Raw genomic sequence first — 27,601 nt, 5'->3', positions numbered from 1 at the left:
ACCCCTAACTGCACTGCAGGCACAGCGCTAAACACTGAGTGCTTTTCCATCGTCTCCTCCTAGGGGCGTCCCTTCAGCCCACTGAGAGGCCAGGCTGGTGAGTCACCCCCACATCTGCAGCCTTTGGGGGCTGCTGTCTTAGCCACCACCCTACCAGACTACGGGGTGCTCTTGGACAGGCTCCCCAGTTCCCCGAGAGAGGAATCTCATAGCTCCTGCCTGCCAACTCTCTGCAGCTGCCCACAGGCCCCGACAGGCCCCGCTGTGTCCTCAGGGACTGAAGATGGAGCAGAGGAGGAACCAGGTTTTGCCAGCCCCGGGATGGAGCTGAGTCAGGCCTTTTCCCAGGGCTCCTGGGACTGGGCCTTGCCCTGAACTCAGCCTCCAGCCCAGGCGTGGAGAAGGACACCCAGGACTGGGCGCCTGGGCCACTCACTCCTTACCTGTCCAACCTCATCTCCGCACACACTCTCAACTCATCCTTCTGCTCCAGCCACGCTGGCCTCACTGCTGAACCCTGCTGTCCGCAGGCCTTAGCCCTTGCCATTCCTTCCATGTAGAGAGGACATTCAGGACACTGCATACTTGCTCCCTGATAGCCTCCAGTCTTTGCCCAAATGCCACCTTCCCAGCAGTGACTTCCCTGGCTCCTAGAATTGAGCCTTACCTCCAGGCCCTTCCTCCCTAGGCCCCATCCCAGCTCCATTTTCCTCCATGCTTCACCTTTTACTAGACCACGTGTCTTACTGACTTATCTTGTTTGTGGTCTGTTTCTAATTGAAAACTCCTTTAGACTGGGCAGGAAGGGCCTCTATCCTGCCCTTCTGCCCCTCCTTATAGAGCTAAGGAAATGTGACTTCTGGCCGGGCACAGTGGCTCATGCCTATAATCCCAGAGCTTTGTGAGGCTGAGGCAGGCAGATCGTTTGAGGTCAAGAGTTTGAGACCAGCCTGGTCAACATGGCAAAATCCTGTCTCTACCAAAAAATACAAAAATTAGCTGAGTGTGGTGTTGTGTACCTGTAGTCCCAGCTACTCGGGAGGCTGACGCATGAGAATATCTTGAACCTGGGAGGCGGAGATTGCTGTGAGTCAAGATTGCGCCACTGCACTCCAGCCTAGGCAACAGAGTGAGACTGTCTCAAAAAAAAAAAAAAAAAAAGGAAATGTGACTACTAGAACCAGCGTCTTCGTCCCTCAGGCCTTCCCCAGTTCTGTCCCCAGACAGCACAGCCCAGGTGTGTACTCCAAGGCCCATGGGGTGGTCAACAGAAGGCTGTGTTGGGGGACAGTGGAGGGAGCTGGGACATGTGGGTTGGGATGCCACACAAGGAACCTGGTGGTGCTGGATGGTGCTTGGGCTGGGGGGAGCAGGGCACTGGCCGCTGCTCCTGGGCTAGGACTCGCCCTCCCCACGGAGCCACGCTCTAGCCCAGTATTCTAGGTGTTTGTGAATTCAGATTTAAACCTGCCTTTCCCAATCACTGTGAAGATACACCTGTCCAAGTAGAAAGACTATCTTTTACTTAAGAGTTTGTGACGTTGATCTTGACACATTTGGTATGTGGGCCCTACACATATGTTTACCTGTAGCCCCCATGTGAGCGCTGGGCTTTTTTACTGTTTTCTGCATTGCTATAACCCTAGCACCTAGAAGAGTGTCTTGGGGCCGGGCGTGGTGGCTCACGCCTGTATTCCCAGCAGTTTGGGAGGCCGAGGCGGGTGAATCACCTGAGGTCAGGAATTCGAGACCAGCCTGGCCAACATAGTGAAATTCCATCTCTACTAAAAATATAAAAGTTAGCCAGGCATGGTGACATGCATCCATACTCCCAGCTACTCGGGGGGCTGACGCAGGAGAATCACTTGAACCCAGGAGGTGGAGGTTGCAGTGAGCTGAGATTCTGCCATTGCTCTCCAGCCTGGGGCATAGAGCAAGACTCTGTCTCCAAAAAAAAAAAAAAAAAAAAAAAAAAATTTTATTCATTCGTTTAACAACTTCATTAAGCACGTATCTTGCACAGAACATGCGCTTAATGAAGTTGTTAAACGAATGAATAAAAAAGCCTTAGATGATGCCACATACTCAAGGGGACCCCAGAAGTGGCTGGGAACGCCGTGGCTTTTCTGCTTCAGGGCTGCAGAGTCTCAGGGTCAGTGAGGCCAACTCCACCTTTCAGGAGGCCATAAGCATTACCTGAAGGGCGCCTTCTGCGGCCTGCCTCCCGCATAGCCCCATCTGCAGCTGGAGTTTATATCCTTAATTGTAAAACGAGCCCACTTGGCAATCAAGGAGATCTAGACCTCAAAACTGTCTCTGCTGCTTGCTGACTGGATGCGGCCATTAACCTCTCTCTCATTTTGTTTTGTTTTTTTGAGGCAGCGTCTTGTTCAGTCACTCAGGCTGGAGTGCAGTGGTGCAATCATGGCTCACTGCAGCCTTGACCTCCTAGGCTCAAGTGATCCTCCTCAGCCTCTCAAATAGCTGGGACCACAGGTGTGTGTCACCACACTCAGCTGAATTTAAAAACTTTTTAAAAATAGAGATGGGGTCTCACTGTGTTGCCCAGGCTGGTCTGGAACTCCTGGACGCGAATGATTTTCCCACCTTGGCCTTCCAAAATGCTGGGATTACAGGTGTGAGCCACCACGACTTGCTGCAATTTCCTTTAAAAAGGGGAACCATCGAACCTCTCCCCAGGGTTGTGAGGCGGGAGAACATGTAACTGACTCCATATTGACTGCTTATGCCAGCGCCGCCACCACCATTGCTGTCTTCATCAGTGTCCAAGGCTGTTCCTGCCACCCAGCGGACTCCCTGTGTGGCATGTGGCAGCCAGTGCCACTGTTCCCTCCCTCCCTCCCTCTCTCCCTCCCTGCAGACCTGGCGCTTGGGCTGGGAGCTCTATGGGCCTTGGTGGTGGTTTGGGTGAATGGTGCCCTCTGCTGGGCATGGGGGGAAGGGCCTTCAGGGAAACCACACCTGACACTGGCACTCCCTGCAGGCTGGGAATCTCCGGGACTTCCTCCTGCTGGAAAGTTCAGTTTCCACCCAGGCAGCACTAGCAGGCCTTGTGAGTCCCTCCGCCACCACAACAGTAGTGACAACACGCAGTAGCTTGTGTGCCAGGCACCCTTCCAAGCCCTTGCAGATATCAACTCTGTTACTTGCCCATTTCATCTTATTTATGATTATTATTATTTGAGACGAAGTCTCTCTATTGCCTAGGCTGGAGTGCAGTGGCACGATCTCGGCTCACTGCAACCTCTGCCTCCCAGGTTCAAGAGATTCTCCTGCCTCAGCCTCCCAAGTAGCTGGAATTACAGGCATGCACCACCACGCTCAGCTAATTTTTGTAGTTTTAGTAGAGACAGGGTTTTGCCATGTTGGCCAGGCTGGTCTCAAACTCCTGACCTCAGGTGATCCCCCTGCCTCAGCCTCCCAAAGTGCTGGGATTACAGGTATGGGCCACCATGCCCAGCCTACTCCCCCATTTTAGATGAGAAAATGGAGGCAGAGAGGTTATGTGGTTCGTCCAAGGCCTCATGCCTAGAAGTGCTGGGATTTGAACTTGTGCTCTCCTGGTTGCATTGTTTTAATGGGAGGCCAGAAGGTGGATTCTGCCTTTAGCCTGGAGGGAGTTGGTCCCTGGAGCTCCCCAGCGAGCCTGGAACTGGACACATACGGTGTGGGCTATAAAAGGGGGTCCCAGGGTGACCGCTCCCACACTTTCAATGGCAGGCCCATCACCTCAGGGCCCTTTCCTAAGTGGCCACCCTCCAACAGTGCCCTGGCTGGGTCTTCTCCGAGTCCCTTTGTAGGCCCGGAAGTGAGTGAGGGAGGTCCCTGCCTAGAATTGGGGGGCCAGGAATTCAGAGCCTCAGCTCCTCACCAACAGTCTAGGAATGAGAGCGTGCCACCCTCCTCAGGCCTCTCTAGGGACTGGGAAAAGCACACTGTGGGGACACGGCCTATCTGTAGTCCCTTTGGGGAAAAAAGATTGTTGGATCAGTGAAAAGGCATCATGGAAAAGGCATGGTGTGAAGTGAGGCCTGGGTGCTGGCCCATCTCTGTCCCCACTAGAGGGGCCCAGGGAGTGCCTTCTTTTGAGCCTCTTTTTCCATCTGTAAAATGTCAGGGATGGATTGGGGCAGTTTTCAAAATGCTCTGGATTTGGGAGTTCATAAGAATACAAGCTGGGAGGATGAGGCTAGAGAGAAGGCTCTCTGGGTACCCCTGACCCCTTCTTCCAATAAAGCTCGCTCCACTTTTTTTTTTCTTTTTTGAGACGGAGCCTTGCTCTGTTGCCCAGGCTAAAGTGCAATGGCATGATCTCGGCTCACTGAAACCTCTGCTTCCTGGGCTGAAGTGATTCTCCTGCCTCAGCCTCCCGAGTAGCTGGGAGAACAGGCATGCCCCACCACACCCGGCTAATGTTTGTATTTTTAGCAGAGATGGGTTTCACCATATTGGCCAGGATGGTCTCGAACACTTGACCTCAGGTGATCCGCCTGCCTTGGCCTCCCAAAGTGCTGGGATTACAAGCGTGAGCCACCGCACCTGGCCAAAGCTCCACGTTTCTTTTCTGTTGGACTTGGATTCTGGGACTTTGCCTTTTAAAAGTCTGGGGGAAAAGATCACTTAATAGAATGAGTGCCAGGGGTGCTTTCAAGGGTCAGTCATCCAAGAGCGAACCCCTCATTCAAGGAAGCCCTGATCTCAACCGGGACCACAATCACCATCTCCTGCCCCACCCTGTAGAATGGAGGACTGGCTTTGAAGCATCTGCACAAGTGGATGCTGCAGGTTGACATTAGGGGCAAAAAATTAGAATAATATCTGTGGATTGTGGTGGCATTAAATAACATATCCAAACTGGATGTGTTGGGGACAGTAAGTCAATATGCCGTGTTATGAAAAGGTATAATGCAAAGTGTGTGTGTGTAGGCCGGGCACGGTGGCTCACGCCTATAATCCCAGCACTTTGGGAGACCAAGGTGGGTGGATCACGAGGTCAGGAGTTCAAGGCCAGCCTGATCAACATGGTGAAACCCCGTCTCTACTAGAAATACAAAAATTAGCCAGGCGTGGTGGTGGGCGCCTGTAATCCCAGCTACTTGGGAGGCTGAGGCAGGAGAATCGCTTGAACCCAGGAGGCGGCGGTTGCAGTGAGCCGAGATCGCGCCACTGCACTCCAGCCTGGGGGAGAGTGAGACTGTCTCTGGGGGGGGAAAAAAAAAGTGTGTAATGCATAGGGGATACGGATACTGGAAGGAGGCACACCAAAGTGTTGAAACTCAAAATTCAAAGGACCGATGGTCCTCATCATGGCCAGCACATCAGTTGTTTCTGGTTAGTGTCCACTCTGCATGGTTAGCGCTGGTGTCTTACCAATGCAATATTTTTACTTATTACAGGCCCTAAACATCAGAGTCCTAAGCTTCCGTTTTGCAGATGAGAAGCAGGCCAAGAGCGAGAGAGTGGCCGGGCGCGGTGGCTCAAGCCTGTAATCCCAGCACTTTGGGAGGCCGAGACGGGCGGATCACGAGGTCAGGAGATCGAGACCATCCTGGCTAACACAGTGAAACCCCGTCTCTACTAAAAATTACAAAAAACTAGCCGGGCGAGGTGGCGGGTGCCTGTAGTCCCAGCTACTCGGGAGGCTGAGGCAGGAGAATGGTGTGAACCCGGGAGGCGGAGCTTGCAGTGAGCCGAGATCGCACCACTGCACTCCAGCCTGGGTGACAGAGCAAGACTCCGTCTCAAAAAAAAAAAAAAAAAAGCGAGAGGGTGACTTAATGTTGTCCCCATCACAGAGCCCAGGCTCTGATTCTTTCCAGACCACTCGGGGGCTGGTGCCTGGTTCCATTGCCGGGGGACTCTACAGCCATCCACCGAGGCCAGGTGAGGCTGGGAAAGGCTGCTTTTCCTCCAAATATCTCAGGGGAGGAAGGCCAGCCTGAACAGGGACTGCTTGGTTTCATGATTAGCCGCCACTGAAGATAGAGTTTCTGATATATCCAGGATTCTCTGAAGGGAGTTGAAGATAACGGGCAGCAGGTGTTTGCTAACAGACACTCAAACTTCCCACACCCCATCAGCAGACAGCCCTGGCAGAGGGGAATCTGAGGCCCCAGCTCAGTGGGAGAGGCAGGAGGTGGCTTTGTCCTGAGGACGCCGTGGACCAAGGACAGGTGAGCTTTCTCATCCGACTTCATCCCCTTTTAAGATAGGGTCTCAGTCTGTCGCCCAGGCTGGAGTGCAGTGGTGTGATCTTGGCTCACTGCAACCACCACCTCCCGGATTCAAGCAACTGTTGTGCCTCAGTCTCCCGAGTAGCTGGGATTATAGGCACATGCCACCACACCCAGCTAATTTTTATATTTTTTAGCAAGGACAGGGTTTCACTGTGTTGGCCAGACTGGTCTCGAACCCCTGACCTCGTGATCCACCCACCTCAGCCTCCTAAAGTGTTGGGATTACAGGTGTGATCCATGATGCCCAGCCCCATCTTCATTTCCTTTGGTTTCCCCATCCAGGGTCTGAGGCTTCAGGCTTCTTAGCCTTATCCTTCAGAGCCTTGGCAGCAAACCTGAGTGTGCATGAGCATCCCATGGGGGGCTTGTCAACCCACAGCAGGGCCCTGCCTAGAGGTTCCGACTCAGCAGGTGGCACCGATACCTTCGGGTCAGGGTCTGTGCTTTGAGCAGAGGCGCTCTGCAGATTTAGTCATTCTCATGGAAGATGTTTATTTCAACATCAGCAATTTCCTCGGCTTCGCTTCAGATTTTTTTTGCTAACTGCAGAGATGACTTTCAACTTCATGTTAACAAGGACACAAACAGAATCGTTCTATCGCTGCTGCCTATTCCCGATTCCTGCATTTATGCCCTGGTATTGTCAGGAATATTCCAATTTTGCTGACATCTTGGGTAGGTTCTCTAACTTTGTTTTGCTTGATTTTGATAACCAGATGTCATTTAAAAAAAATACAATGTGGCCATTCTTTAAAGGAGAAAGTCCCCTCAGAGGGTGATTATGAGGATTTAGAGTAAATAAAGTCCTGTCTGGCCTTTAAAAATATTGAATAAATGGTAGCTGTTACCAACTAACAAATTGCATGGACCATGTGCCAGGTATTAATTCATTTAATCTCCACAAAAACTCCCCATTTTGTAAATGTAAAATCTGAGGCAACTAGAGGTTAAATGATGTGCTAGCAAGTAGCAGAGCTAGCTGTTCTCCAACCCCTGCCTTTCAACAGGGACCCCCGCCCCCAGCATAGAAGAGGAAGTCGTCACGCACTGCCCTGCAGGGAGGGCAGCCGCTGTTCCAGAAGATACCTTGCTGGGGCTCTGGAGGGGCTCAGCCTTGGGATAAGAGGTTAATGGTTCTCTCTCACGGAGCAACAGACTTTGCAAAGGAGGGCAAGTCTCCCCTCCCTGAGCCCACCTAGGCATGGAAGCTGACCCTGAGTATCCCCTGCCATCGAGAGGAAGCCGGGAGGAAGCCGGCAAGGAGCACACTCCTTTTGCAGAACTCTGAAAATTCTAAAAACCATTGAATTGTACACGTTAAACAAGTGAATGGTATGGTACGTGAGTTAGATGCCAATAAAGCTTCTATTGAAAAAACAGTTCACTCCCCAGGCACCTCTGGGAAAAGTTTCTTTAATAAAAAACTCTAGTACATCTACACGATTGTCCTCACCCTTCATCTACAGCAACGCAACAGGGAAAATAAAAAATAAGGGGCAATCTAGACATACTCAGTATAAAAACGCAGAGATCCATCTGAATGGGAGGCCTTAGGGTCTGGAAACCAGAAATGCAGGATGGCCAGTGGACCCAGCAGCTCTGGGCTGCACTTTTGAAGAACTGTCTCTAACATTTTGAAAATAGCATTAAAAAAAAAAAAAGGTTGCACCAGGAGGCCTCAGAAGGGTCCATTCCAGAGACAAAGCCATCAGGGGTCGGTCACAGCAGACCCAGGCCCAGGACACGGGGCTGAGCATTGTACGGCAGGTGAGAGGCTTCTGGAAACCTGGCCTCTGAGGCAACCCTGGACCAGGTGGAGAGGTTTTCAGTGCTGAAGTCAAACTGCCCACATTCCTCCATCCTCAAAGGCTAAGGAACGAACCACTCTAAGGCCAGACTCATAGCCTGTCTCCTCCAAGTTGCTACGGCCGCTTCCTGACAAGCTCCAAAGTCCTCGGCTGAAGTGGGGACTGAGACCCCTCGGAGATGCTCTTTGGCCTGACATTTGGTCCCCAGCCCTGCAGGCAGGCAGCCTAGTCGTCGTCCCCACCACCGTACATGTCTGCCAGCTTCTTGAAGCGGCTGCCCCACTCGTTCAGATAGTCGTAATCTTGGTCCTGGTCAGAGGCGGAGGAGGTGAGGGAGCTCAGGGATGCGGCATCGGAGCCGCTGCCCTCATAGTCGAACACCAAAAGGGAGTCGTAGGGCGGGGCTGTGGGGTCCGTGTTAGCTGCCTTCAGGTTCTGCGGCAACAGAGAACAAGTGGTTAGAGTGGTGGGCCCTGCCACTTGCCAGCTGCAAGCCTCCATTTCCTCATCTCTGAGCCCCCCCTCCCCTCCCCTAAAGTTTCAGAGCTTGAAATGAAACAATGCGTTATTCATGCAGAATTCATTTGCTCAGGGACCAGCACTCAACAAGTGCTCAGTGCAACACAGGCCGGGGGTAAGGGCAAGGACTGAAATCAGCTTGGGCCAGAACTCACACCACACACTAGCTTTGTGGCCTTGGACAAGTCCCTTAACCGCTCTATGCCTGTTTCCTTGTCTGTAAAATGACAAAATTTCATATGAGCTTTTTCTCTTCCTTTTTTAAACGATGCACGCCTGTGACACAGCCTTGGGAGGTCTTGAGGACATGTGCCTCCTTCGTACAGGAACAGATAAGTAAATGAGTAAATACCTGTAAAGCAGTTATTAGAATGGCACCTGGCAACAATAGCTATGATTACCTAATCAACGCTACGTGCTAGGTCAGTAGTTCCCAAACTTAAATTACCTGGAGAATCTTTTATAAATTCTGAAGCCCAGGCCACACCCAGTTCAATTACACCACAATCTCTGGGGGTGAGCTGAGGCATCAGTGGTTTCTGAAGGTGCCCACGTGATTCCAATATGCAGGCAGGGTCAGGAACCAGGGTGCTGGCACTGTCGTAGCTGCCTGCTCGTTCAATCTTTGAAGTCCTCTACAGCAGAGGCTCCAAACTTTGCTCTAAGTGCAGTCACCTGGGATCTGTAATTCAAACCCAGGTAGTCTGGCTCCAGAGTATTCAACTGCTGTATGTGAATAAATGAATAAATCGTTCCTAATTTTTTTTTTTTTTTTTAGATGGAGTCTCCCTTTGTTGCCCAGGCTGGATGCAGTGGCGCGATCTCGGCTCACTTCAACCTCCACCTGCCGTTCAAGCGATTCTCCTGCCTCAGCCTCCCGAATAGCTGGGACTACAGGCATGCGCCATCACGCCCAGCTAATTTTTGTATTTTTAGTAGAGACAGGGTTTCACCATGTTGGCCAGGATAGTCTCAATCTCTTGACCTTGTGATCTGCCCGCCTCAGTCTCCCAAAGTGCTGGGATTACAGGTATGAGCCACCAGGCCCGACCCTTTTTTTTTTTTTTTTTTTTTTGAGATGGAGTCTCCCTTTGTTGCCCAGGTGTGGGGGGCACACAACAAGACATTCAAGCCTATGTACGAAGCATTTGAGGTTGAGGCATGGAAATATACTGAGGTGCTGTGTGCATGTTGTTTGTACATGAGACTAGATCTCCTGGGCCCTGAAAACAGGATAGGGAGTAGTAAGTGTGATAAGTGCTGAACACAGCCTCCTGAAAATGTTGTTTGAGTGTTTTTTACAAGGCCATATGTGCCTCATGACCTGACCACAAAGAGCCACCTGGTGGATGTCTCGTTTGTCTACATTGTAGTTTAAACAAGCTCTCTCAATAAATACCTGGCAGACACATCTTAGAGCGACGCTCTCTCAAAGGAACTGCTCCCCACCCTGCTCAGCTAGAACTGTCTGAGTACTTCATTCCTGGTGTTCACTACAGCTCTAAGTTGTACCCAGGCTGGAGTGCAGTGGCGAAATCTTGGCTCACTGCAACCTCTGCCTCCACCATGTTGGCCAGGCTGGTCTCAAACTCCTGACCTCAAGTGATCTGCCCGCCTTGGCCTCTTAAAGTTCTGAGATTACAGGTGTGAGCCACTGCGCCCAGCCTCCTAATCACTTTTTGTTTTTGTTGTTGAGACGGAGTCTCACCCTGTCACCCAGGCTGGAATGCAGTGGCGTCATCTTGGCTCACTGCAACCTCTGCCTCCTTGGTTCAAGCGATTCTTGTGCCTCAGCCTCCCAAGTAGCTGGGACTACAGGTACCCGTCACCATGCCTGGCTAATTTTTGTATTTTTAGTAGGGGCGGGGTTTCGCCATGTTGGCCAGGCTGGTCTTGAACTCCTGACCTCATGATCTACCCGTCTCAGACTCCCAAAGTGCTGGGATTGCAGGTGTGAGCAATCGCGCCCAGCCCCTCCTAATCATTTTTAACCACTCTGCAAGTGGGAGTTCTATGGAGGAAGAAACAAACCCCAGAAGTTACTCAAATAAGCCAGAGGTCACAAGCTGGTTGGTGGTGGAGTCAGAATTTGAACTCAGACCCAAGACTCCAGCCCCATGCTTGTTCTCCTGTGTGGCTGGCGCTGGGCTTGAATAAAGGGTGGCCCTCGACTGACCTGCCACGTCTCACCTCGATTATAAAGTTGCCGATTTCATCTGGGTTGGCTGGCCGAGGACGGTACATGGGTGTGGGGATGAAGGTTGGTGCCACATCATTGCGGAGAACCACCTCCGGCCTGGCCTCCAGACCTCGGTGAAGCTGGGTGATGTCATAGTCCTGTGGGGAAATGCAGGAGAGCAGGGGACTGAGGACTCCTGTCCCCCCACCCCTGCCACTTACATCTCACTCACCCCACACCCCCTACCCTTTGGATACTCTGGCTCATGGGGAGGTCTTACAAGACAGATGATGTCAGAGATTTTGGAAAACCCTCGTTTCCATCCTCCCTTGTCCTAGCAAATTAAACACAGGCTCGAGGTTAACTTGGCGAGGGTCAAACAGATTACAGCAATGGACCAGAGAAGCGCTGGAGGATGGAAAAAAAGGAAGACGCAAGCTTCGTGCCAGGGCCTGGTCAACACAGCTAACTTGGTCAGTTGGTTGACCCAATGGCTTAGCCCTGCCAGTGGACTTGGGGGCACCCACCTCCCAATCCCAGAGCCCCCAGTGCCCCACCTGGTCCTCTTCACCACCCCCCTCTTCGCCGTAGTAGAAGACGTTGTCACGGGTGTCATCTTCTGGGAGTAGGAGGGGCTCCTTGACCTTCCGCTTCTTTCTCACCAACAAGAGCAGCACCAGCAGGAAGACTGCAAGGGTTGGGGAGTGAGTGTTCCCTCTGTAACCACACAGTGGGCCAAGACCCCCAGGCCCTCAGAGCCCCTCTAACTGCTGACGTCCTCACTCAGTAGCCAGAGCTTAACATGCTACAACGGCTTCACTTGCACCTAGGAAAACTTCAACTCCTCATCAAGGCTGGCAGGATTTGGTCCCAGCCTATGCCTCCCAGTCCCCCTACCCACTAAGGTCTAGGCACACTGGCCTCCTCTGTGTTCCTTGAATGCCCCCAGCAGCTCCCCCTCAAGAACCTTCATACAGGCTCCTTCCTCACCTGGCAGACTCTATGCCCACACATGGCTCCCACGTGTCAGCTCTCAGCTTAATATCACCTCCTCCCTAGAAGATTCTGACTTCCTTCTCCCCACCCATAATGCTGTCAGTCTAACCAGATTGGTGGTACTGATCCTTAAGAAAATCTTCTGTCGAAATGTCAGGATGGGAACCTCCCAACAGATGTTGTCTTTCAGTGAGACTCTCTTTTAGTCACCACATGTCCCCTAACTAGCCACAGACTTTAAGAACAAGATAATGCGGCCGGGCGCGGTGGCTCAAGCCTGTAATCCCAGCACTTTGGGAGGCCGAGACAGGCGGATCACGAGGTCAGGAGATCGAGACCATCCTGGCTAACACGGTGAAACCCTGTCTCTACTAAAACTACAAAAAACTAGCCGGGCACGGTGGCGGGCGCCTGCAGTCCCAGCTACTTGGGAGGCTGAGGCAGGAGAATGGCGCAAACCCGGGAGGCGGAGCTTGCAGTGAGCTGAGATCTGGCCACTGCACTGCAGCCCGGGCTACAGAGCAAGACTCCGTCTCAAAAAAAAAAAAAAAAAAAAAAAGAACAAGATAATGCAACTTTCATAGGGTACAGTACCTAAACTTAGGTGAAATGCAGTTTTTTTTTTTTTTTTTTTTGAGACGGAATCTCACTCTTGTAGGCTAGAGTGCATTGGTGCAATCTCAGGTCACTGCAACCTCCGCCTCCCCGGTTCAAGCGATTCTCCCTGCTTCAGCCTCCCTAGTAGTTACAGGTGCCTGCCACCATGCCCAGCTAATTTTTGTATTTTTAGTACAGACAGGGTTTCACCATGTTGGCCAGGCTGGTCTCGAGCTCCCAACCTCAAGTGATCCAACTGCCTTGGCCTCCTAAAGTGCTGGGATTACAGGTATGAACCATTGCACTTGGCCGGATTTTTTTTTTTTTTTTTTTTTTTTTTGAGATGGAGTCTCACTCTGTCACCCAGGCTGGAGTACAGTGGCACAATCTCGGGTCACTGCAATCTCTGCCTCCCAGTTTCAAGTGATTCTCCTGCCTCAGCCTCCTGAGTAGCTGGGATTACAGGAGCCCACCACCATGCCTGGCTAATTTTCGTATTTTATTATTTTTTTTCTTTACCTATTTTTGAGACAGATTCTTGCTCTGTCACCTAGGCTGGAATACAGTGGTGTGACCTCAAATTTTTGTATTTTTAGTAGAGACAGGGTTTCCCCACGTTGGCCAGGCTGGTCTCTAACTCCTGACCTCAGGTGATCTGCCCACCTCGGCCTCCCAAAGTGCTAGGATTATAGGCATGAGCCACCATGCCCAGCCCCAGTGTTGGAATTTTAAGAGGGTCTGGCTTCAGTGATGTGGTCTGAAAGGCTGGCAGGCTATTTGGATATGGGGGACTGGCCAACTGGTTCCTGGCTGCCTTCTCTGTCATGCCTACACACAGCTAAGAGGGGACCCCCTAGCCCTCTCTCTATGGCAGTTCGATGAGAGAGCACACACCGCTGCTCAGGATCATTACTTTTGTGCTTGCTGATGGAACTGCTGTCTGTCCTTGGCCAGACAAAACAGACCCAACCTTCCTTGGGAGTCCACGGGTTCTGAGGATGCACACGCATGTGGGCTAGACGGTAACCTCTCCTCTCCCGAATCTGGGGGAAGGCAAGATGCCAGGCGGACTTCTCTGAACCCGGGTCTAACTGCCTACTGACACCTCCACTTGGACTGGCCTGGCAAGTGTCTTCCCATGGTCCTTCCCAAACTGGCAAATGGAAATGCCATGTTTCTCCTTAAGCCAAAAGCCTTGCAATCATCGATGGCTCTTACCCTCAACTCCACACATCAATCTGAAGGGACTCTACCTTGAAACATGACCACCACTGACCACCTGAATGCTGCCATCCTGGCCTAAGCCTCCATCACCTTGCCCCTGGATTATAGCAACAGCCTCCTAAATGATCTCCCTGCCTCCACCTCCGCCCCCATATAGTCTGCTCAGCAGGCATCCTGCAAAATTTAAGTCAAATCACATCACCCCTCTGCTCAAAACCTTCTGATAACTTTTGGTTCTATCCAGAGTCTTCACAATAGCCTATGAGGCCCAACACGACTGGGCCCCTGTGCCCATCACCTCTCTGACCTAATTTCCTACTTTCCTGGGTTTTGTTTGTTTGTTTGTTTGTTTGAAGGCAGAGTCTTGCTCTGTTGCCCAGGCTGGAGTGCAATGGTGTGATCTCTGCTCACTGCAACCTCCACCTCCTGGGTTCAAGCAATTCTCCTGCCTCAGCCTCCCAAGTAACTGGGATTATAGGCATGTGCCACCATGCCTGGTTAATTTTGTATTTTTAGTAGGGACAGGATTTCACCATGTTGGCCAGGGTGGTCTCGAACTCCTGACCTCAAGGGCCTTGACCTCCCAAAGTGTTGGGATTACAAGTGTGAGCCACTGCGCCCAGCGAAAAGCATGTTCTTGTATTCATGTGATTGGTCTCTGACTGACGATGTGTGTTGTCTATGTTAAGATCAAGTCAAAAGGTGGAAAAAACAACTGTGATAGGTTCTGTCTTTACAGCCAAGAAATTTGTTTTTAACTAAACATTTCCTCCCACTAGACCAGTCATTTGCAAACTCTAGCATGTATCAGAATGCCTTAGGAGCTTGTTAACATGCAGATTACTGGGTTCTATTCCTACATTTCTGAATCAGTAAATCTGGAATAGGTGCTGAGAATTTGCCTTTCTAATAATAGCAAATTCCTGGTGATGCTAATGCTGTTGGAAATCACCCTTTCAGAACCACTGATGACCTGGTGGCAGGGCCGAGTCTGTTTGCTCACCACTGTATTGCCAAAGCCTGGAACATTCCACAAGCCCCAGAATGATTGTCTGACGCTCCCAGAATTAGGAGTTTAAAGAGTGGGCCAGACGCAGTGACTCACACCTATAATCCCAGCACTTTGGGAGGCCAAGGTGGGTGGATTGCTTGAGCCCAGGAATTCAAGACCAGCCTGGGCAACACAGTGAGGCCCCGTATTTACAAAAAATACAAAAATGAGCTGGTCGTGGTGGCCCACACCTGTAGTCCCAGGTACTTGGGAGGCTGAGGTGGGAAGGTCATTTGAGCCTGGGAGGCAGAAGCTGCAATGAGCCGAGATCACACCACTGTACTCCAGCCTGGGCGACAGACTGAGACCCTGTCCTTTTTTTTTTTTTTTTTGAGACGGAGTCTTGCTCTGTCGCCCAGGCTGGAGTGCAGTGGCACGATCTCGGCTCACTGCAATCTCCGCCTCCCAGGTTCACACCATTCTCCTGCCTCAGCCTCCCAAGTAGCTGAGACTACAGGGGCCCGCCACCACGCCCGGCTAATTTTTTTTTTTTTTTTTTTTTAGTACAGATGGGGTTTCACTGTGTTAGCCAGGATGGTCTCGATCTCCTGACCTTGTGATCTGCCGGCCTTGGCCTCCCAAAGTGGCTGGGATTACAGGCATGAGCCACCGCGCTCGGCCGAGACCCTGTCTTAAAAAAAAGGTTTAAGGGGTGGACAGGCGATGTTGGTGGCCTCTTAGTTCCAGGAGCTGAAGTTCAACATAGAATCCTGTCTTTCAACTCCCCCATCCTCAGGGAGGGGGTGGGGGGCTGGTACTCACGCAGCAGAGCCAGGACAGCCCCCAGCACAGGGAGGATGAAACCCCCCTTCCAGGGATCAGGGCATTTCTCGACATGGCCGTGGCAGTCACACACGGTGGCCCTGATCACTGTCAGCTGCTCCTTGTTGCCATGGTCAGACAGAGAAAGGTGCACATCATATGTGTCCTGCTTCAGGAACTTCTTCAGGGACAAGACCACCGTGTCATCTGGAGTGAATAGATCACTGATTAGCTGTGGGATAGCATCAGTGCAGGGATCTGAGTACACCATGATGAAAGTTTGAGAATACGGCTCCTACATGTGGGCAATGGGGAGAAATACTCCACAAGCACACTTTGGAAAACAGCAGTAAAAGCTGATCTTTGGCTAAAGCAAAACTCACCATAATGAAAAGGATTATTGGGATAAAAATACTCATTTGTCGTTTTACTTTTAAAAAATCGATAATCACAGTATTTTTTTTTTTTTTTGAGACGGAGTCTGGCTCTGTCGCCCAGGCTGGAGTGCAGTGGCCGGATCTCAGCTCACTGCAAGCTCCGCCTCCCGGGTTTACGCCATTCTCCTGCCTCAGCCTCCCAAGTAGCTGGGACTACAGGCGCCTGCCACCTTGCCCGGCTAGTTTTTTGTATTTTTTTAGTAGAGACGGGGTTTCACCGGGTTAGCCAGGATGGTCTCGATCTCCTGACCTCGTGATCCGCCCATCTCGGCCTCCCAAAGTGCTGGGATTACAGGCTTGAGCCACCGCGCCCAGCCAATCACAGTATTTTTATAACATGAAGTTTTAAAAGCCATGTCATGCAGGACCAATAACTTCTTTGCATCATTGGCTGCTACACTGTTTTTTTCCTTCAAAAAGAATACTCTTCCTAAAAGACAGCTAACCCAATTTTTTTTTTTAAAGTAAAAGCAACTTTATTAAGAAAGTAAATGAGGGCCGGGCACAGTGGCTTATGCCTGTAATCCCAGCACTTTGAGAGGCCGAGGCGGATACATCACGAGGTCAAGAGATCGAGACCCTCCTGACCAACATGGTGAAAACCTGTCTCTACTAAAAATATAAAAATTTGGCCAGGCGCCGTGGCTCACACCTGTAATCCCAGCACTTTGGGAGGCCGAGACGGGTGGATCACAAGATCAGGAGATCGAGACCAACCTGGCTAACACGGTGAAACCTTGTCTCCCCTAAAAATACAAAAAAAAAAATTAGCCGGGCATGGTGGCACGCATCTGTAGTCCCAGCTACTCAGGAGGCTGAGGCAGGAGAATGGCGTGAACCCGGGAGGCGGAGCTTGCAGTGAGCCGAGATTGCGCCACTGCACTCCAGCCTGAGCGACAGAGCAAGACTCTGTCTCAAAAAAAAAAAAAAATTAGCCAGGTATGATGGCACGCGCTTGTAGTCCCAGCTACTTGGGAGGCTGAGGCAGGAGAATCGCTTGAACCCAGGAGGTGGAGGCTGCAGTGAGCCGAGATCATGCCACTGCACTCCAACCAAATGACAGAGCAGGACTCTGTCTCAAAAAAAAAAAAAAAAAAAAAAAAGAATGTAAAGGAATAAAGAATGGCATAGGCAGAGCAGCTGATAGCTAACCCAATCTTATATGAAACACCCATATTTCCAACTAAGCATTCAACTTTTTTGAGACTAAGTCTTGCTCTGTCGCCCAGACTAGAGTGCAGTGGCGTGATCTTGGCTCACTGCAACCTCCGCCTCCTGTGTTCAAGTGATTCTCCTGCCTCAGCCTCCTGAGTAGCTGGGATTATAGGTACCCGCCACTGTGCCTGATTACTTTTTGTATTTTTAGTAGAGATAGGCTTTCACCATCTTGGTCAAGCTGGTCTCAAACTCCTGGCCTTGTGATTCACCTGCCTCGGCCTCCCAAAGTGCTGGGATCACAGGCATGAACCACGGTGACTGGCCTTCAATTTTTTTGTTTTTTTTTGAGACGGAGTCTTGCTCTGTCCCCCAGGCTGGAGTGCAGTGGCGCAATCTCAGCTCACTGCAACCTCCGCCTCCTGGGTTCACGCCATTCTCCTGCCTCAGCCTCCCAAGTAGCTGGAACTATAGGCACTCGCCACTACGCCCGGCTAATTTTTTGTATTCTTTAGTGGAGACGGGGTTTTACCGTGTTAGCCAGGATGGTCTCGATCTCCTGATCTCGTGATCCGCCTGCCTCGGCCTCCTAAAGTGCTGGGATTACAGACGTGAGCCACTGCACCCAGCCTCAATTTTTTTTTTTTTTAGACAGAGTCTTGCTGTGTTACTCAGGTTGGAGCACAGTGGCGCAATCTCAGCTCACTGCAACCTCTGCCTCATGGGCTCAAGCGATTCTCCTGCCTCGGCCTCTGGAGTAGCTGGGACTACAGGTTTGCGCCACTATACCCAGCTAGTTTTTGTATTTTTAGCAGAGGTGGATTTTGTGCCAGGCTAGTCTCAAGCTCCTGACCTCAGGTGATCTGCCTACCTCGGCCTCCCAAAGTGCTGGGATTACAGACATGAGCCACAACGCCAGGCCATATTCAATTATTAATAAAACTAAATGCACATGACTTGGTTATGTAAGTGCTAATGTTAAGCAGATCGGATCTGATGCTAACCTGTGTTATCACAGCATCGGTGATCACACAAGCGCAGGAATGCCAGAAATGAGGCTGCAGCAGGTATTGGGCTAACTGGCCTTCCAAGGCCCAGGGGGTGGCAGGCTAACCACAGAGCAGAAGAGGCCACTGCACACTGGGCACCACTTGGGGGACACTGCGTGGCAATCCCACAGTGGAGAAGGGGCTATGTGTGCAGTGGCCTCTTTAAAGAAAGGCCTTTGCTTTAGACTCAAGTTTCTCAAGAAGGGAGTCGTTAGCCTGTGTGGAAGTTTTTTCATCGTGCAGGATTTGCCACCACAGCATTGCAGGTTTGTACCACTAAATGCCAGTAGTGCCCCCAATCATTGGGGCAATCAAAAACCCCCAAGTTTCTACCCGCACCCCCCCTCCATCCCAGGTTGTCAGCCTATCTCAGCACAGATTTCAAGTTTTTTCTGTTAAAATGCTCTGCATTCTCGCTGGGCTCCTCTTAGTCAAAGGGCCAGAAGGCAGAATCCACTGTCCCCATTTAGTGCCAGGAGGCAGGGACAGCTCTCCGGGCTGAACAACTAGTCGACCATGTGGAGCGGCCAACATGGGGTATCTGTCATTAAAACATCTCTGCCACCCTATAAGGCTGATTTCTCAGTTGTTGATGACGATGGCAGTGGTGACTAAATAGGCACTTTTTTTTTTTTTTTGGAGACAGAGTCTCGCTCTGTCACCCAGACTGGAGTGCAGTGGCACGATCTCAGCTCACTGCAACCTCCGCCTCCCAGGTTCAAGTGATTCTCCTGCCTCAGCCTCCCGAGTAGCTGGGATTACACAGGCACATGCCACCACACCTAGCTAATTATTTTTTGTATTTTTAGTAGAGACAGGGTTTCACCATGTTGGCCAGGATGGTGTTGATCCTCAAGTTCATGATCCGCCCACCTCAGTCTCCCAAAGTGCTAGGATTACAGGCGTGAGCCACAGCGCCCAGCTAAATGGGCACTTACTAAGTGCCAGGTCCTACCCTGATCCTCACCATCGCTTTAAGAGGTGGGAACTGCTGTTATCCTCATTTTACAAATGCAGAAATTGAGGCTTAGGGAGTTAGGTAACTAGCCTGAGGTCACATGGAGTAGAGTCTGGATTAATCTCCCTGACAAGAGGACAAGGGCAAACAGAAAAATGAAATTAAAGCCAAGAACCAGGTTATCAATACTGTTCCAGGTATTAATAACATTGGGTTTTGGCCATAATGCTTATGCTTTTTCCCCCCACCCCCCAACACCATGGTGAGTGAGACTGCCTAGACTAAAATCCTGATAGGCCAGGTGTGGTGGCTTATGCTTGTAATCTTGGCACTTTGGGAGGCTGAGGTGGGAGGATCACCTCAAGTCAGGAGTTCAAGACCAGCCTGGCCAACATGGCAAAACCATGCCTCTACTAAAAAATACAAAACTTAGACGGGCATGGTGACAGGCACCTGTAATGTCAGCTACTCAGGCAGGGATAATTGCTTGAACCCAGGAGGCAGAGGTTGCAGTAAGCCAAGATTGTGCCACTGCACTCCAGTCTGGGAGACAGAGTGAGACTCTGTCTCAAACAAAAAACAACAACAACAAAAAACCCTAGTGACATTTTTATTTTATTTGAGATACAGTCTCACTCTGTCCCCCAGGGTGGAGTGCAGTGGCACAATCTCGGCTCACTGAAACCTCCACCTCCCAGGTTCAAGCGATCCTTCTGCCTCAGCCTCCCGAGTAACTGGGACTACAGGCGCACGCCACCATGGACTGGTTAATTTTTTAGTAGAGACAGGGTTTCACCATATTGGCCAGGCTGGTCTCGAACTCCTGACCTCGTGACCCGCCCGCCTCAGCCTCCCAAAGTGCTGGGATTACAGGTGTGAGCCACCACATGTGGTCATGACATTAATTTTTAAAGCCATAACACAGCCAGGTGCGGTGGCTCACACTTGTAATCTCAGCACTTTGGGAGGCTGAGGCGGGTAGGTCACGAGGTCAGGAGCTCAAGGCCAGCCTGGTCAAGATGGTGAAACCCCGTCTCTACTAAAAAAATACAAAAATTAGCCGGCATGGTGGCGGGCGCCTGTAGTCCCAGCTACTCGGGAGGCTGAGGCAGATAATCGCTGGAACGCAGGAGGATTTGCAGTGAGCCGACATCACGCCACTGCCCTCCAGCCTGGGCAACAGAGCGAGACTCTGTCTCAAAACAAAAAACAAACAAACAAAAAAGTCATAATGCTTCTGGCAAGATACTTCGGCTTCTGTAAGCCTTGATTTCCTCATCTGTAAAGTGTGTGTGTGTGAGAGAGAGAGAGAAACCTGTGAGGAGGAAGGAATCTAACCTACATAGAGCATGTGACATGGACCTGGCACAGAGCATGCTCAGTGAGTGGTGGCTACGATCACTGTGCTGAGTCCTGACTCTTGCTATGTGACACGGGCCAAGTCACTCCCTCCCTCTCGAGGCCTCAGTTTTTCCGTCTACACAGGAAGGCAGCTGGGCTAAAATGGTCTTTTAGGGGTCCTGTGGAATTCCAAAGGCCTCCACCAGGTTAATAAATGGCATCTGATTGAGGTTCTAGAGGAGACCGTTGCCCCCGTGGCCCAAAAGCTGCTAGGATGGGAATGTGTGCAGAATCCTGGTGTGGGGCAGATGCCCACTAGTGGAACTGGCACCCACCCGCTACCACCACTCACTCAGGTACCTTTCTCGTTGACCTCTGCCGTCCAGTAGATGTCTGAGTCGTCTGTGAGCTGGGCCTGGAAAGGGGAGGTGTGGGGGGACAGGTCCTTGTCCGTGATGTTCAGCACCTGGGACTCAGGGCTTTGGTTGCAGATGGTGATCTCACGGGGCTCAGGGACTGGGCCATGGTCGTTGACGTCAATCAGTGTTAGCAGGAGGGTTCCCGTACCAGTGGCGGGAGGGCTTCCTGTTTTATAAAGACACATATGATGAGCTCCCTGTGACCCACCCAGTCAGCCTCAAGGGGGTTCCTGTTTACCGCCCAGCTCTTGCCTCTTAAGACCTTCCATGCCCTTGCTTCCAATACATGGCACATACATGCCAATCAGGCCATCATTCTCATTTCGGTAAACAGCAGACATTACTAACTATCACGGCACAGTTGCAGCCACTTCATCCAGACAGCCACTATAACCACAAAGCGAATCCTACTGGCTACCTCAGGGTTACTCCAGTGTTTGGTCCATCAGTTTCAGGGAAGCCTCCCTTCACAGCCCCGCTGCAGCCTCTCACCTGCCTGCAGGTCCTGGTTCAACACATGTCAACCAGAGGTGACAACTATGTCATAACCCCCCATCTGTCATGGTGTGGCATCACTGATCTGTCATGGCACTTTCCAGTCAGCCCCTAGTAATCTATCACAAGGGAAAACTGACAGGCCAATTCAGGACCCAGTGAACATAAACTAAGGCTGAAGGGACTCTCCTAATGCTGATGTTTTATTTACTTATTTTGAGAGTCTTGCTCTGTTGCCCAGGATGGAGTGCAGTGGCACAATTTCGGCTCACTGCAACCTCTGCCTCCTGGGTTCAGGTGATTCTCATGCCTCAGCCTCCTGAGTAGCTGGGACTACAAGTGTGTGTCACCACACCCAGCTAATTTTTTTTTTTGTCATTAGTTATCATTAATTTATTATAAAAGAGAAATACGGAAATTATTTACACGATGAAAAGATTTCAGAACTTCAGTGGAATGGGCAGCTTCACGTTGATGCCATTTCAGTAGTGAATTATTTCAGTCTATGTACTTTCCAAGAATGTCACCATCTCTAAATAGGAAATAATCCTTGTCATCTAGAACTACTTTGGTGCCTCCATATTCTGGGAGAATAACTTTATCTCCAACTTTCACGCTAACTGGTCGAATCTCTCCACCCTTTCCTTTAGAACCCGATCCAACAGCGACTACTGTTGCTGCAATACTTTTCCTTGAGATTTTTCTGGAAGCATAATGCCTCCTTTGGTTATAGTTTGCAGCACTTCTTTCAGCCAATACTCCGTCAAAGAGTGGAAGAAACTGTCTAAATGCTTGTCCTGCCATGACGCCCTCTGCCTCAGACTCGAACTCTGCTCGTGTAGTGCCGCAACCCTGTCGACAAGTGAAAAGACCGCCTGGGCACAGGCGCGCTCGCCCCCGCCCCCGCCGTTCACCCTTGTCCTTCCCCGTGAGGGAGAGCGGTTGCCCCAGGGCATGCTGTGATTCGCCCCAAGGGCTGTGCGCAGGCCCTAACGCGGGGACTGGGAGGCGGCACGCTCAGCTAACTTTTTATGTTTTTAGTACAGACAGGGTTTCGCCATGTTGGCCAGGCTGGTCTAGAACTCTTGACCTCAGGTGATTCGCCCGCCTCGGCCTCCCACAGTGCTGGGATTAGACTTTAATCACCACGCCCGACCCTAACTCTTATTTTTAAATGTTTCATTTTTTTGTAGAGACATGGTCTCTGTATGTTTCTCAGGTCAGCCTTGAACTCCTGGGCTCAAGTGATCCTCCTACCTAGGCCTCTCAAAGTGCTGGGATTACAGGCCTGAGTCACCACACCTGGCTCCCTCCCAACTCTTGGGTTTTAGGGAAATTGGAACCATGGCCAGTCCCTAGGATCACTCTTTTGTTGTTGTTGCTTTTTGAGAGAGTCTCGCTCTGTCGCCCAGGCTGGAGTGTAGTGGCAGAATCTTGGCTCACTGCAGCCTCCGCCTCCCAGGTTCAAGCGATTCTTCTGCCTCAGCCTCCGGAGTAGCTGGGACTACAGGCATGTGCCCCCACGCCCAGCTAATTTTTTTTATCTTTAGTAGAGATAGGGTTTCACCGTGTTGGCCAGGCTGGTCTCGAACTCCTGACCTCAGGTGATCCACCTGCCTCGGCCTCCCAAAGTGCTGGGATTACACGCGTGAGCCACCGCACCCGGCCTAGGACCAGTCTTTTTTTTTTTTTTTTTTTTGAGACGGAGTCTTGCTCTGTCGCCCGAGCTGGAGTGCAGTGGCCGGATCTCAGCTCACTGCAAGCTCCGCCTCCCGGGTTTACACCATTCTCCTGCCTCAGCCTCCCGAGTAGCTGGGACTACAGGCGCCTGCCACCTCGCCCGGCTAGTTTTTTGTATTTTTTAGTAGAGACGGGGTTTCACCGGGTTAGCCAGGATGGTCTCAAACTCCTGACCTCGTGATCCGCCCGTCTCGGCCTCCCAAAGTGCTGGGATTACAGGCTTGAGCCACTGTGCCCGGCAGGACCAGTCTTTAAAAGACTCCTCTGAAAGACCCCTTTGACCATCTGGACTGGTTTGCAAATAGCCCTCCCTGACACGTTCCCACCTGTGGAGGGAACATGCTGTGCTGTGTCCTGTGACCTGAGAACCAAAAGTGGCCCTTGTGGGAAGGCTGGGAGGATGCTCTCACCATTGTCCACGGCCAAGACCATGACTTCGTAGATGTTGTTTCTCACAAACCGCTCATCCTCACGGTCTAGGGTGCCCGCAACAGTGACCTGCCCACTGTCTGCATCCATGGCTAGCCATCCTGCTGGGTCTCTCAGGATGCGGTAGCTGGAGAGGAAAAGTTGAGACGAGTAACATCCAGAATATTTAGAATTCTGTAGAATTGTGTAGCGCCACAAGGAGAGACCTGTGGTCTGACCCTGGCGACACGTGAAAAGACTGCCTGGGCGCAGGCGCGCTTGCCCCAGCCCCTGCCACTGACCCCCTTATCCCTCCCCATGAGGGAAGGCAGTTGCCCCAAGGCGCGTCATTCAGGGCCTCCTCATACCAACTGGCTGATGGCCTCTGGGCACCTAAGCAGGATCATATGGAAAATGCGCCTCGCCCATAAACGGGGTCCTAAAGCAGCAGGTGCAGGAGTCCCAAGAGGGATACATGACAGAGTGAGAAATACCTGCCCCCAAACCCCTATTCAGTCTTCAGCCTCAAAGAGGGTAGGAAGAAGAGGACCTATGCAGGAGGGATATTCCTATTTAACAGTCTCTACGGTAATCAGAACAAACGCTGGCCATCATCACCCACCCGCCAACTGTACCAGTGCATGCTGCTCACCGAGCCCCGCTCCTGAGTACCTGATCTTTTGATTCTCCTTGTCAGGGTCTGTTGCAGTGTAGACACACACAGCCTCCCCAGTGGGGATGCCCTCCTGGACCTCAACAACTTTGGAGGGCGGGACAAACACGGGTGCCTCATTCACATCCTCCACGTGGACCACTATGGTGGCTGTTGAGGTTGGGAGCTTCAGCACAAAAGGGGCCTCATTGGTCACTTCAACGTATAGGGTGTGCTGGTTTTTGGCCTCAAAATCCAAACCCTAGGAGAGAAGAGGAAGAAGGACCTGAACCAGCATTTTGAGAGGAGTACAGTACAGTTGAGATGTCAGAAGGAAAGAGCCAATACTGAGGGGCTTTAGCCCCCACTAGCAACCATGCTGCCCCTTCTCTGTCCCATGAACACTCCTATGTTTCCTGAGTGCACATCTTTTTTTTGTTTGTTTTTTTGAGACGGAGTCTTGCTCTATCACCCCGGCTGGAGTGCAGTGGCCGGATCTCAGCTCACTGCAAGCTCCGCCTCCCGGGTTTACGCCATTCTCCTGCCTCAGCCTCTGGAGTAGCTGGGACTACAGGCGCCTGCCACCTCGCCCGGCTAGTTTTTTGTATTTTTTAGTAGAGATGGGGTGTCACCGTGTTAGCCAGGATGGTCTCGATCTCCTGACCTCGTGATCCGCCCACCTCGGCCTCCCAAAGTGCTGGGATTACAGGCATAAGCCACCGCGCCCGGCCTAGGACCAGTCTTTAAAAGACTCCTCTGAAAGACCCCTTTGACCGTCTGGACTGGTTTGCAAATAGCCCTCCCTGACACATGTTCCCACCTGTGGAGGGAACATGCTGTGCTGTGTCATGTGACCTGAGAACCAAAAGTGGCCCTTGTGGGAAGGCTGGGAGGATGCTCTCACCATTGTCCACGGCCAAGACCATGACTTCGTAGATGTTGTTTCTCACAAACCGCTCATCCTCACGGTCTAGGGTGCCCTGAGTGCACATCTTATGGGGCCTCTCAGACCATCCTAAAGGTAACTCTATTAATAAGCCCTAGAATAATGGTTCCCAGTGGAGTGGTGGTGATGTTTGAGAAAATTGGGGGGCCTGGCATTGTGGCTCACGCCTGTAATCCCAGCACTTTGGGAAGCCAAGGCTGCTGGATTGCTTGAGACCAGGAGTTCAAGACCAGCCTGGGCAACATGGCAAGGCCCGGTCTCTACAAAAATACAAAAATTAGCTGGGCCTGGTGGTGCATGCCTATAGTCTCAGCTACTTGGGAGGCTGAGTAGGGTGGATCATTTGAGCCCAGGAGGTTGAGGGTGCAATGAGCCAAGACTGTGCCACTATACTCCAGCCTGGGTTGACATACCAAGACCCTGTCTCAAAACAAAACAAATTGTAGAAGCATTTCTAGTTGTCATAATGAGGGGATACCACTGGCATTTACAGGCTGGGGCAGGGATGATGTGTCTCAGAATCAGAATGCTAGATACGAGGAGCTGTTCCATATCCCATGTGACTTGCTAATATCCCCATGGACATTAATACACTCCCGGATGTGAAAAATCTGTTTAATAGAGAGTCTAGAACACATTTTACATATAAGCCAAGTTTTTGTGCAGTTTTAGTATGTACTGCATCTTCTAGGAATGCAGCTACTGAGGGGAGCTCCTATTTTAATTTGTTCAGGACTTCAAGAGTTGCTTCTTCACTGTTCTGAAGACATCAACATAACTTGCAGTTTGAGCTACCAGGGTAACACAGTGTCCACTGCATTTGGATGATTCTACAAATGGATGTGGGGAACTGACCACTTCATTATGTTTTCTAGTATAGCTGTGCCCAAAAGTTTACATATCAAAATATTTTATATTCAGTCAACATTTTTGTAAAATTTTAAATTTTTATTTGAGACAGGATCTTGTTCTGTTACCCAGGCTGGAGTGCAGTGGCTTGATTATGGCTCACTGCAGCGTCGACCCTTTGGGCTCAAGCAATCTTCCGACTTCAGCCTCCTGAGTAGCTGGGACTACAGGTGTGTGTCACCACATCCAGGCTGGAGTGCAGTGATGCACACTCGGCTCACTACAACCTCCTCCTCCCGGGATCAAGCGATTCTCCTCTCAAGTAGCCTCAGCCTCTCAAATAGCTGGGACTACAGGCACGTGCCACCACGCCCAGCTAATTTTTGTATTTTTAGAAAATACAAGAGAGACGGGTTTCACCATGACGGCTGGTCTCGAACTCCCGACCTCAGGTGATCTGTCCGCCTCGGCCTCCCAAAGTGCTGGGATTACAGGCATGAGCCATCGTGCCTGGCCCCAGCTAATTTTTTGTACTTTTAGTGTAGACAGGACTTCTCCATGTTGTCCTGGCTGGATTTTTTCTTTTAGTTAGGATATTCTCTATTTTTAGAAATCATGAGTTAGGTTAGTTATATTATAAATGAACTTCCTTTCACATCATTTCACAATGTCGAAGTGGCATTCCAAAGTATTTGTTGCAGAAAATAAGACAGCAAACCCCAGTCTTTAAAATATATTATTTCATACAATATTTTATGTTCTCAAACCACACCATTCTTCACAGTAAACCAGGAAGTAAAAGAAACTGATGGCCGGGCACGGTGGCTCAAGCCTGTAATCCCAGCACTTTGGGAGGCCGAGACGGGCGGATCACGAGGTCACAAGATCAAGACCATCCTGGCTAACACGGTGAAACCCCATCTCTACTAAAAAAAAAAATACAAAAAACTAGCCGGGTGAGGTGGCGGGAGCCTGTAGTCCCAGCTACTCGGGAGGCTGAGGCAGGAGAATGGCGTGAACCCGGGAAGCGGAGCTTGCAGTGAGCTGAGATCCGGCCACTGCACTCCAGCCTGGGCGACAGAGTGAGACTCTGTCTCAAAAAAAAAAAAAAAAAAAAAGAAACTGATGCGCCGGGCATGGTGGCTCACGCCTGTAATCCCAGCACTTTGGGAGGCCGAGGCGGGAGGATCACCTGAGGTCGGGAGTTTGAGACCAGCCTGACCAGCATGGAGAAACTCCATCTTTACTAAAAATACAAAAAATTAGCCGGACACGGTGGCACAGGCCTGTAATCTCAGCTACTCAGGAGGCTGAGGCAAGAGAATCGCTTGAACCCAGGAGGCGGAGGTTGTGGTGAGCCAAGATCATGCCATTGCACTCCAGCCTGGGCAACAAGAGCAAAACTTGGTCTCGAAAAAAAAAAAGAAACTGATGCAAGATTAGGCCCATCTTGGCCGGGCACGGTGGCTCAAGCCTGTAATCCCAGCACTTTGGGAGGCTGAGACGGGCGGATCACGAGGTCAGGAGATCGAGACCATCCTGGCTAACACAGTGAAACCCCGTCTCTACTAAAAAATACAAAAAACTAGCCGGGCAAGGTGGTGGGCGCCTGTAGTCCCAGCTACTCGGGAGGCTGAGGCAGGAGAATGGCGCAAACCCGGGAGGCAGAGCTTGCAGTGAGCTGAGATCCGGCCACTGCACTCCAGCCTGGGCGACAGCACGAGACTCCCTCTCAAAAAAAAAAAAAAAAAAAAAAAAA

General features: G+C 51.0%; 1 protein-coding gene and 1 pseudogene across 3 annotated transcripts in view; both read right to left on the bottom strand.

Moving 5' to 3' along the window:
• Window positions 1–7,654: 7,654 nt before the first annotated feature.
• The window catches only part of CDH3 (cadherin 3), a 59,221-nt gene continuing 39,274 nt past the window's right edge, over window positions 7,655–27,601 (bottom strand). For 2 of the 3 annotated variants that reach the window (XM_025369943.1, XM_025369945.1), the window contains 7 exons: window positions 24,068–24,309; window positions 23,398–23,543; window positions 20,694–20,918; window positions 15,394–15,600; window positions 11,321–11,451; window positions 10,775–10,921; window positions 7,655–8,500 (listed from right to left, as the gene is read on the bottom strand). In XM_025369943.1, the coding sequence (XP_025225728.1) occupies window positions 8,291–8,500; window positions 10,775–10,921; window positions 11,321–11,451; window positions 15,394–15,600; window positions 20,694–20,918; window positions 23,398–23,543; window positions 24,068–24,309 (1,308 nt within the window). In that variant the 3' untranslated portion in view covers window positions 7,655–8,290. Of the gene's footprint in view, window positions 8,598–10,774; window positions 10,922–11,320; window positions 11,452–15,393; window positions 15,601–20,693; window positions 20,919–23,397; window positions 23,544–24,067; window positions 24,310–27,601 lie in introns of all 3 variants that reach the window. The other variant, XM_025369946.1, reaches the window with a different exon arrangement.
• On the bottom strand, window positions 21,620–22,051 carry LOC112613975 (annotated as a pseudogene).

The sequence above is a fragment of the Theropithecus gelada genome, chromosome 20, assembly GCF_003255815.1.
Source record: "Theropithecus gelada isolate Dixy chromosome 20, Tgel_1.0, whole genome shotgun sequence".
NCBI classification, from domain to species: domain Eukaryota; kingdom Metazoa; phylum Chordata; class Mammalia; order Primates; family Cercopithecidae; genus Theropithecus; species Theropithecus gelada.
Note: the sequence above shows the minus strand (reverse complement) of the source record. Positions and strands in the feature narration are given on the sequence as shown.